We start from the raw sequence: 12,167 nt of genomic DNA on the forward strand, positions 1-12,167 counted from the left end.
GTTGTCGCTGAAGCCATAACGGTCGAGTTTAGCGACAGCAATGCGATGGTTTATTTTGTCGAAAGCGGCAGAAAGGTCCGTATAGATTGTGTCCGTTTGAGATCGTTCAATAAAGCTGTCGATCACGAAACTTGTTAGGCAGAGTAAATTCGTTGTACAGGAGCGTTTCGGAAGAAACCCATGTTGTTCGTCGGCAATAATATTCTGGCATTGCGAGTAAATAGGTTGCAGTACGATTAACTCGAAAAGTTTCGATATAGCACACAGGGCAGATATTCCACGGTAGTTATCAATTTTCGTGCGATCACCCTTTTCATGGACCGGGAACACATCTGCATGTTTCCAGGCAATTGGAAATCTTCCTGTGGACAGTGACAGGCGGAACAAAAAGCTCAATGGTAAAGTTAAACCAGAGATACACTTTTTAACAATGTGGCTGGAATACCGTCCGGACCAGGAGAGCAAGAGTTTTTTAGGATCCGTCTTCAGTTTACTCTCCATGTGCCGTCTATAGTTAGAGTAGCAACGTCGCCGTTATCTTTTATATTCGTAATTTACCTGACGATAGTGCTCGCGTAAACAAAGCGTACCACTTGCTGAAATTTTTCTCAATGCGGCGTTTTATTAGTTTTCAGACGACGTAGCGCAGATGTTTGCCAGGGAACATTTCTCCGGTTTCGTACTTTGGGAACGAAACGTTCCATCAGTCTGTAGCAGACAGAAGAAAAATCGCTGACGGCCAAATCGATGTCGGTAGGATTCAGAATATCAATCCAATCTACGATTAGTAGTGCGCTCAATAAACCGTCATAGTTGGCTCGGCGAAAATTGAATCAGATCGAGTTAGATGTAGTCGGGTGATCGGTTCTAGGTCGTTTGTCGAGAGACAGGACAAAAGCCGGGTGGTGAGGTACAGTTTGAACAAGGTGGTCGGGAGCGTATGCCATCACAGGGGCCGTGTCGCATGTACTGAAGAAGCAAAGGTCAAGGCAACGTCCGTTTTCGTTGGGATTACTATTGATTTGCTGTAAGCCCGCGGCGTTGTAACCGTCAAGAAGATTCAGTGCACAATCATGAAAAGTGGACTGAGTCGGGTCGGGGTAGTAATAGCCGTCGCGAGAGGGGCGCCAGAACAGACTGGGCAGGTTGAAATCTCCAACAATTATGATTTCGTCGCACGGTTTAGCCTTAGCGGTTATCGAATAAACTGACTGCAGATGAGCATCGATCAGTTGCTTATCGCGGGTACGATCCGGTGGAAAATAAACAACGCAAATGAATAATTTTCTATCGGCCAGCTGGACAGACACCCAAATCTGTTCGAGTGTATTCCATGAGGGATCACTGATAATGTTAGCTTTCAGGCGGCGGCGAACACCGATAAGTACTCCTCCACCGATCTTTTTCACGCTGTTGAATGAGCTCCTGTCGCAGCGGAAACCCTCGTACTCGTACCCAAACAAATAAGAAGACAAGGTACGATCGTCCAGCCAAGTTTCTGTTAGTGTTATGAAGTCGTAGCATCCTTCTGAAAATGCGAGCACATAGTCGTCGATGATAGAATTCATGCCGCAGGAATTTCGGTAGTAAAGTTGAACCAATGAATCCGGGTTGCGACAGCTTGGCGTCCTGGAACATGTAAGTGGCGGGACTGGTGGTGCGGGTGTAATGTTTATTTGTTTATTTGTTTATTTGTAAAAATTACATCAACAGGCCTTGTGGCCCAAATGATTGTACTATGCTAAAAATTACGTGCTAAAGTCAGAAAGCGGGTCTTCAGCATCTCGCGGCTGGTGTCGAAATCGAAGCTTGTAGCGAAACGATTAAAATGGCGCTGGAGACCGGTTATCGTGCTGAAGCTACTGTAGTTCGTTCGCCTATTCTGAACGTGAAGGAAGAGGCTATTTCGCAACATGCGTGGTCTAACGTAAATATTGAGTTCCTCGAGAATTGCCGGACAATCTATTCGTGAGGTAAGCACGTCCGCGACGAATATTGCCCTGGATATATCCCGACGGATTTGCAGTGTATCCAAGTCGATGAGTCTGCATCGCTGTTCGTAGCTAGGTAGTCGAAAAGGGTCGTTCCACGGAAGTCTTCTGAGCGCAAAGCGAACAAATCTTCGTTGCACTGACTCGATTCTGTTTACTTCATTCAGGTAGTAGGGATTCCACACTGGAGCGCAGTATTCCAAGTTGGAGCGCACCATAGCGCAATACAGTGCCTTCAGGCAATAGATGTCGTTGAAGTTTTTGGCGATACGCATAATAAATCCCAAGTTTCTGCTGGCCTTGTCAATGATGAATGTCATATGTTGTTTGAAGCTTAGCTTCGAGTCAAGCAATATTCTCAAATCTTTAACACAGTTTGTGCGTCGCAGAGGTGTATTTGACAAATTGTAGTTGAAATTCAGTGGACTACGCTTTCTGGAGAATGTTTTTATCTCGCATTTGTCAGCGTACAATTGCATGCGGTTGTCCGCGCACCATTCTGCAAAAACCCTTAACTGGTTCTGGAGCGCTGCGGCATCTGACGGAGTTTTTACCTTGGCAAACAGTTTAAGGTCGTCAGTGAATGACAGCCGAGGGCCTTGAAGTCGAAAATTTACGTCGTTTAAGTAAATCAGGATTATCAAAGGCCCGAGATGACTGCCTTGCGGAATGCCTGAGTGAGCGGAAAAAGATGTCGAAAAAACTCCATTAATGTTCACAACTAAACGCCGGTCAGACAATTACGACTGAAACCAGTGAAGCAGTGGGCCTCCGATGCCAAGCTTTGCGAGTTTAGCCACGGCGATTCGGTGGTTCAGTTTATCGAAAGCGGCGGATAGGTCCGTGTAGATGACGTCCGCCTGAGACTGGTCGTCAAAGCTGTCCATTACGTAGGATGTGAGCGTCAGGAGATTTGTGGCCGTTGATCGCTTAGGCATGAACCCGTGTTGTTCGTCGACGATGTACTGCTTGAAGAACGAGAAAGTAGGTTCAAACACAACGAGCTCGAAGAGTTTCGATATGGAGCAAAGTGTGGAGATTCCACGGTAGTTGTCGATGTTACTTTTATGACCTTTCTTGTGCACTGGAAACATGTACGCCGATTTCCAGACCGAGGGAAAGACGCCAGTGCGAATTGATTGAGCGAATAGACGACTCATCGGGGAAGCCAGACTACCAATGCATTTTTTAACGGATGGAAAACGGATGGAATGCCGTCTGGTCCAGCGGACATGGAAGACTTGAGTTTCGAGGCGGCCAATGTTACCGCGCAATGTCAATGGAGAGGTTAGTCAGTGCACGGCCAAGAAAGGGGACACATTCTGTACAGGTCCTAATTTCATCCGTCGTTAACCGTTCGTTCACAAATACTCTAGAAAATTTTCGCGAAAACAAATGGCAGATTTGCTCGATAGAGTTCGCAGTGACACCGTCTAAGTGCATACTCGAAGGAAGGCCATCATCTTTACGCTGTTCGCTAACATATTTCCAAAACGATTTGGGGTTGCGTTTGAGCCTACGCTCGACATTACGAAGGAAGCTTCGAAAACAGTAGCGACTTAATTGTTTGTAGCGGGTATTAATCGATAAGTAGTGGTTACGTAGTACGTACGTACGTAGTGTTCTGTATCTAGAGAACCTTCTCAGGGCTGCTTTTCTCTCCGATTTAAGGCGTCGTAATGTGGGGTTCAACCAGGGCAATTTCTGTTGGACGGAGATGGTCCTTTTTGGGACGTGTCGATCTATGGCGTAATTTAAAATGTGGGAGAGAGTTGAGGCGGCAGTATCTACGTCGTTCGTGTCCAAGACAGCATCCCAATCGATTTCAGCTAGTAATGCGTTAATACTATCAAAATCGGCGCGGACAAAATCGTAATAAACGGTTGTCGGTGCCGAAATCGTGTTGTGAGAGACTCTCTGATGGACTGCCATAAGCAGGGCCGGGTGATGAGGAACGTGTTTAACGAGTGGACAAGGAGCCAGCGTCACTTCTGGGGCTTGGCAGCGTACAGTAGCGAAACAGAGATCAAAAAAATGTCCGTTTTCATTGGTTATTTTATTGCACTGTTGGAGAGTGGCAGTGCTGTAGCAATCTAGCAGTTCGCTGGAGGTTGGTGACAACTTAGACGAGCCGGGATCGACGTACATGAAGCCATTACCTCTTTCTCGCCAAATAATGCCGGGCAAATTGAAATCACCCAAAACAACCACATCATCGACAGCGGACGTCATCGAAATAATGGTATTAATCGAAGACATGTGTACGCGAATCAGATCTAAAACACGAGTCCGATCGGGAGGGATGTAGATGGCACACAAGTATAATGTGTGATCCGAGAGTTTGATTGTCACCCACACCTGCTCAGCAGTCGACAACTCGTCGCGCTCGAGGATAGAGGCACTAAGTTGGCGGTGAACTGCGCTCAAAACTCCACCACCTGAAGTTTTACGGCTATTTCTTGAGCTCCGGTCACAACGGAAGACTTCATAGTTGGGCCCGAAGATTTGCCGCGAAAGTGAACGATTGTCGAGCCAGGATTCGGTCAGTACAATGATATCGTATGGACTGTCAGCACAAGCCAGTAGGTAGTCGGAGACGCTGGCGTTGATACCACCCACGTTTTGGTAGTAAAGGTGGATATTTGTCATCAGATTGGTCGACGGACTGAAAACGGGTAGCGGATCAATGGGAGGTCTGGAATTAGCGTTTTCGCACTTGCCTGTTCTGGGGTTTTGGATGCCTCGTCCCTCGCATCCGCACGCAGGACCGGGACGGCTGGTGATCGCTGGCTGTTGAATAGACTAGAACACGATTCGGAATGTTGGCATTCGTTGTCAGAGATATAAAAAGGCGATGGAAACTTAACTTGTGCGAGAGTCAGTTGACTCTCGCTGTCCAATAAAAAGGCATTAGGAAAGGTTGGTCTATTGGCGAAATCTGTCAGGATTTATTTGGTCGAAGTCAAATTCACGAACGAACACTCCCGTGGGCCATGTAGAAGCACGTAATACAACATCCTTTAGCTCTTTGGCGCGAAAAGAAATGAAATTCATTTTGGCGGGATCAGCATTTTTTTTACCAACATAATTACGTTGGGTTTTTCTTTAATATCGAGGCACATATGTACATATTTGTTATTCCTTAAAACATTCCCCTGTCAAATTTAGATGTATTTGCTTGATTGGTCCCGAGCTGTGCGAAATTTTTGTTTCATTTGTATTGGACCCCTCCATTACCGAAGACGGAGGGGTGTCAAACCATTATAGCCATATTCGTTACCCCCAAAAACATTCACATGCCAAATTTGGTTCCATTTACTTGGTTAGTTCTCGAGATGTGCAGCAATGTGTGTTTCATTTGTACGCAACCTCTCCTTTCCAGAAAAGGGAAGGGTATCGAGGTCATATGAACATATTTGCTACCCCTAAAAACATTCACATGCCAAATTTGGTTCCATTTACTTGATTAGTTCTCAAGATGTGCAGAGTTTTGTGTTTTATTTGTATTGAATCCCTCCCTTTCAAAAGCGAGAGGAATCTCGAACTGTTTTAGGAACCTTTCCCGGCCCCTAAAACCCCTATATACAAAATTTCACGCCGATTGGTTCATTAATTTCCGAGCCTATATGGATCAGACAGACATACACGACTGCATTTTAATATGTTTAGATAAAAAAAAACTTTCTTCAGTTAAATTGGGTATTTTATTATAGCAAACAATATTATATAATATTGAAAAATTGTAAAATATCACCACAGACTAACAGACGTAACACTGGAACCTAGGTCCATCGCCACAAAAAACGTTCATTTCAAATTTTAAATCGAATAACAGTCATCGCGCGAAAACGTCGTCTGGGGCGCTGTCATGCAATCTCATACATATTTTGTAGTTCCCCATTTTACACATGCAGTAACGCTGGGGCTCATGTCGAAATACATGACGCAGCGCGAACACGACAGCAGATGGTGCTAGTGTTACTAACGTAAAGTACTGGAATCATCCAAACGATGATTTTATTGAAAATTTGTTCGACGTGCTATGTCTGTTAGTCTGTGATATCACTATAAAAACTGATTTTAGGGACTCTTCTGTACAAAACAATACAGAAATCAATTTAACGGGGGATCATACACTGGAAAGTTTAAAAATAATAAATTTTCGAGATATATTTTTCGAATGTTTAGAGAAAGCTGAAGTGTTCGGGTATTTTGGGAATCGATTAAGGTATATTCGAAGATGTATTTTGCATGTCGTAGATTATATTTGAGTGATTATCACGCTGTTGAAAGCGTTCTTCACGAAACCATGTTTTTTTAACTGGTGGTAAGTTTTTCGCAGTATCCAATTACCCCGAACCTTTGAAACAGTTTGCATCTGTTTTGCAGGGGATTTCCTTCAGCACCCAAATAGCGCCTGAATACCTGCAACTTTTTTTTTTTGATGTTTTCTCAAAGATTTTTCTGTGTTGAACAGAATTTTATGTATTCGTATGACAGCTAGTTAATCAGAGTTTTGGTTCTCATCATTGAAATTGTCGATATTGATCAATATTCAGGAAATTGAGGCCCGTTTATTTCGTCGGATTAAAACAGGCGCCACTGCTTAGGCGTCATCCATTAATTATGTAAGGACTTTTTTCGAAATTTTTGACCCCCCCTCCCCCCATAATAAGGCTTAATAAGATTTTGCATCACCCCTCTCCCCCCCACGAATCTTACGTAAGATTGTCTTTTTAGGGGAAAAAATATTTTCGAAGGTAGAACATTTTTTTTACACATAGCATATTCGTAGAGGATAATACAGTTAGTACTATGTTAAAGTAAACAAAATTCAAAATTAAGTAGAAATGAAGTAAAGCACGCGATCACCCAGCGACGGCGAATTCACTGCTTTCCCAAGGTTGAACTGTTAAGATCGCAGGGATAAATAATTCAATTATTTTATTTTTTTTAGTTTTGTAAACTTTTTTTGCAGTTTTTTTTTAAATTTTTCAATCTTACGTAAGATTCTCTTGAATCCCCCTCTCCCCCTTCGTAGGCATTCGAAAAAAAATTTGGATACCCCCCCTCTCCCCCTAAACCCTTACGTAATTTATGGATGACCCCTTAAGCCGTTCCTTGCCCTTTTATATTATATATCAGCAAACTCATCCAAAAAGATATTTCTGAAAACGTTCTAAATTTAACCCCATGGCGTGGTTTTTTATCCTTTCGTTTCACGAAGTAGCACCCCAACGCAAATAACACGTTTTCAATATTTGCATAAGGCTTAAAAAATCATTGATTGAATCAATTGAACGGGGGGAAAACTGGCAACACTGCTGCAAGAAAGAGATGATATTTTCGAATTGCTTAATAACCGAAATTTTTTTTAAAATAATGTTTTGTTGTTTAGACATTTTTCAAAATATATGATTGTGTGATATAAAATGGAGAAATTCAAAACTGGTTTCGTAAAAATGGTATATCTCGAGATTGGCTGATATTATCTCGAGGTGTTAGTTGTTTCTTACGTGAAATTTTCCAAGCAACACGATGAAATTATCAAATTTAAAATAAAAATGGCTGCATTCGCCGAAAAATGTAAATTAAGTTTACAAATACAAAAATATCTGGCAACGGAAATGTCAAAAATTATATTTTTTCTGGATTCCTTAGTCTATTTTCTTTGAAAATCATCTATCAGTATTCTGCAGACGTCGTACGTCTATGAACTGTAAGAAAAAGGAAAATAGATTTTGAACAAAAAATTCCTGACTTTGAAATTTTCCAATCGACACCAAAATTGGGATTTTTTCAAATTGAACCTAGATGAATAATTCCCCCAACTTTGACCCAAACCTGTGATGATCGATGCCAAGTTCATGCTTTTTCGTGGTCACTTCGTATCGAATGACCCATACGTCAACCACGCTCATCGACGGTGAAAGGTCAAATATCTATGAAACCGCTTTAATACCGCAAAACCTGTGCGCTTGTTAATAATGAACTATTTTTCATACTTACATTGAGGCTCCGATATTTTACTGTTGAAATCACAGCTTGAATTTGTACGTTCTGTGTCAATTGTGAGCAAAGGAGAACAACTTTTAAAATCCGATTCATTGTTGTTCTCAACAGTAACCTCTGACGTATCCGGCGATTCTCCTATCATGCGATTGAAAAAATATTCTTTTGTCCATTGCTCGTTGGCACCGCAAAGTTGTTTAAAACGAAAAAATTCCTCTATTAATCCAACACATTTGGTACAAATGCACGAATTACTGTCTTTGCTAAATGTAATACATATTCCGATGCAAAATTCAATCTTTTTTACCAACAAATGATGCGGTTGACCATTGGGAGGAAATAGTTTATGTAATTTGTGGATCTGGGAGAAACACAATCGACAAAAGGTGTCACTTGAGTTTTCAGATACTAAATGTCTAAAATAATTATTCCATTAAAATTACGTATTTACCAATATGTATATGCTTTTTGAAGAATATAAATACCTTCGCATTTCATCGTCCATTTTCCATACGGTTGTACCACACGACTGTTTTAGTACAACTACTTTCGACGTCATACCATATGCACTTATTCGTATTTTCGCTGAATCTGCAGTTTTACATGGAATTGACTACATGTGGTATGCACAGAATAGCACAAAGTTAATACGCTAAGGCTGTTTTCACACTGAAATGTTTTTTAATCTGCCCAAAACATGTTTATCCTTTTCTTGTTGAGTAATCTTATCGTTAAAAGGAAAATTCGATCATGCGTAACTGGAAATTGAGAACATATCATTGGAGACAACGATTTGTTGGATTGCCCAACAAACATAAATTATGACACGAGAGAAAACTCAAATATCAATCATTCTTAATAATTTGGTGCCTCTCAAAAAACAGTTTGATTTAATTGTTGATATAAGATTCGTCCTGTTGCTACCGCGTCCGGAATTTAAATGAAAATAATTTTTCTGTATACTATCTTAACAGTTTGTCAGAAAAATAAAACTTTTAGTGTATTAAAATTTAGTGTTTATTTAAAAAATTTCAACAAGTTCCAGCGGACTCAACATTTACAACGAAGTTAAGGTTTAAAGCCTGTATTATACTCTTTAACCAATGGTCAAATATTTGACCTTTTGACATAATGGCCAAATTTATTAGACATCATGATTGTTGTTTGCTCGTGTTTGCCACATTAAAAAATTGGAGAGTGACAAACAATTATCTTTGACAAAACTTTTATCTGTCAAAAAGTGACAAATATTTGACGCTTGGTCAAAGAGTGTAATACAGTTTTAAATAAAAGGATTTATTTTGTTTTTTACTCGACAATATTCACTGATTTACAAAGATAGCTAATACAGATCGGATTCGATGTCGTTTTACAAAATATTTGGTTTATTTTCACGTAATATAATAAATTTCATAAGCTCTCAGCAATAACCATGTTAGCGTAGTTCGATTATTAAACTTGCGCTTTTCTGAATTTAATGCCTTGTTCAGACTACGCCGGATATCACCTGATATCGCCAGATGATATCGGATATCACCTCGAGCGTTCACATTTCAGTGAGCTGATATGATTTGACATTTGCTTTGGTAATTGAAAAGAGAAGAAAACAAAAACAGGTCAAAGCTTAAACAAGACAACAAGAGCAATGGGATTAGGATAGAGATGTCAGTTAGTTGGCATATTTCCTTCCTTTTTTCTCGCATGCAACACGAATTGCGAAATTTGTAGGGTTGCGTCAAATGTCTGTTGGCCGTGTTGCCAACTGCTGGAAATGTGGTTATTATTGGTTTTCGAACATGATATCCGCGATAGCATGTAGCCGAGGTGATATCCGTTGACAGCTCGATTGTATGGGATATCAGGTAATATGAATCGCCTGATATCATGTGATATGCGGTGTAGTGTGAACGGGGTATGAGGCTTTGGTTACAATTTCGAACACACATAATCACGGTCGAATGTTGAACAGAATAGTGAGATGCAGGATTGTAAAATTTTTGCAACTGCACGAAACCCCGAAAAATTTGCCTCGCTCTCGCACACAAACTCAAAATTCTGAAGAAACTTTTATACAACGGCAAATTGAAAAAAACACAGCCTCAAAAATTTATGATTGACAGACAAATTTGCAAATTCAGTATTCCTGATATTACTTAGTAGCGAGGCTGTGACGTGTTAGCTTTGCAAGTTGCATAGAGTTGTATAGAAAATTTGATTTTATTGGTTTCTTTCTGTTCTATTTTATTTGAATGTACCTACATATTTGTTTATTGCAGCGTAAAGGAATTTTATCTTGGGCTTCTTTCTCATCACAACCTTGGGTTATTTGGAGTGCCTGTATGAGTGTACATAATCTCAATCTCACAGAAACCGTCAGTAATTCTGGTTTATTTTTTTAATAGGGGGGATGTTTTGAGATGAATTAATTAGGCCGTTACAAATTTTATTTTCATTTTATGTCACCCCCCCCCCCCTTCAAAAATCTTGAATATTGGAAGAGGAAGAAAAAAAAGCTCAAACCATTTTGTTCAGTTTATTGGTTTTCCGACAGCATAAATGCTTTATTTAGCAACAAACAAGTCCAGTGACAGCGAGAGTGTCATCAAAAGACAAGCGTAATAAATAATAATAACAAAAAAATGTTATTTTTCAACATTTATTTGAGTGCAAGTTACAAACGTCATAACTTGCACACAAACTTTGATCAAAGATATTTCTTTTTTTTTCGTCTCGGTGTTATTTATTTTTTGCCACCCCCTTTGCTAACTTTGATAACCTTGGACATAAAAAAAATCGAAATTTGTATCAGCCTTATTAACTTATATTTATACAGAATTTATATTATGTGTTCTGCCACAAACGATGACATATCAACACTATTACATATACTTTTTTAAATTTTATTTCATTAGAAGATAGCAATTGCTTCCGCAGTTAAGTGAATATAATTATGGGAAAATTGTAAACCTACTTGTCAAGCTTGTTCGCAGTATTTGACTACGGTTGACTAGAATACGATTTCTACGAACTATGTTGACGAAATGGCAGAAACGTTTTGTTCTAAGTTGAACAATTGGCTAGTTGCGAATGTTCCGCGGATTCCACCCCCTGTTTCATCCGCCTGGAGCACTTATCGCTTACGAGCATTCAAACGTGTGCGCAACGCTTGTCAACGGAACCTACGACGACGTAGAACTTCTGGTAACCAAACAAGGTTTAAGCAAGCTAGTGAGGCATATAGGTTTTTGAATTCCTGTCTCTACAAATCGTACGTATTACGGGTACAAATGAGTTTAACAAGAAATCCACGTGGTTTTTGGCGTTTCATCGATTCTAAGCGAAGAAGTTCTGCGATACCAAAAAATGTCTATCTGAATGAGACTACATTAGACGCTATTGTTGATTCTTGTCAGCTGTTTGCCGAGCATTTTTCTTCGGTGTTCTCAACGAATTTCTCATCCAGAAAAGAGATAAATGATGCCATATGTGATGTTCCCGCTGACTCGGTTGAACTGCGTGCTTGTGCTGTAAACGTAGATATGGTATTGTCAGCTGCGAAAAGTTGAAACGATCGTTTGCTCCTGGTCCTGATATCTACCTGCAGTTGTGATATGTCGCTGTATTGCTGCTGTAGCTCAACCACTAGGCGATATTTTCAACCGCTCATTTCAGAAAATGGAATTTCCTCGCATTTGGAAGCAGTCTTTTATGTATCCTGTTTTTAAGCGAGGTGATCGTTACAATGTGATCAACTACCGAGGAATTACGAGCCTCCAGCCGCTTCAAAATTGTTCTAAATAATAGTGAGTAAAATATTCCCGATGTCATGAAAAACTACATTTCTATTGACCAACACGGCTTTATACCTGGGCGGTCGGTTACAACAAACTCAATGAAATTTACCCCGGAGTGTAATGCTGACGACGTAAAGTTGTATGCGATAGTACAAACGCAGTAGGATTGTTGGTGTTTACAAACCTGTTAAAGTTTGTTTGTTGACTGGTGCCACAGAAACAAACTGATTATTACTGATTGCAACAAACTGATTATTATTTGGTTTGCTTTATCTCATTTCATCGTAAATTACAACCAACAGTGTTCGATTACCTCATTGACGGCAAATTACTTACTAGAGTTAGTAAAGTGATTGATTTGGGAGTTTTA

At 40.2% G+C, this 12,167-nt stretch overlaps 1 protein-coding gene across 3 annotated transcripts in view; it reads right to left on the bottom strand.

The window, feature by feature from the left end:
- Positions 1-8,627, bottom strand: part of LOC129717566 (uncharacterized) — a 33,662-nt gene extending 25,035 nt beyond the window's left edge. For all 3 annotated transcript variants that reach the window (XR_008726701.1, XM_055667555.1, XM_055667554.1), the window contains exons 1-2: positions 8,489-8,627; positions 8,001-8,419 (exon numbers count right to left, since the gene is read on the bottom strand). Coding sequence is in view for 2 of the 3 variants with exons in the window: in XM_055667555.1 (XP_055523530.1) it covers positions 8,001-8,419; positions 8,489-8,562 (493 nt within the window). In the remaining variant the exon portion in view is untranslated. The remainder of the gene's footprint in view (positions 1-8,000; positions 8,420-8,488) is intronic.
- Positions 8,628-12,167: the final 3,540 nt, after the last annotated feature.

The sequence above is a fragment of the Wyeomyia smithii genome, chromosome 1, assembly GCF_029784165.1.
Source record: "Wyeomyia smithii strain HCP4-BCI-WySm-NY-G18 chromosome 1, ASM2978416v1, whole genome shotgun sequence".
Taxonomy (NCBI): domain Eukaryota; kingdom Metazoa; phylum Arthropoda; class Insecta; order Diptera; family Culicidae; genus Wyeomyia; species Wyeomyia smithii.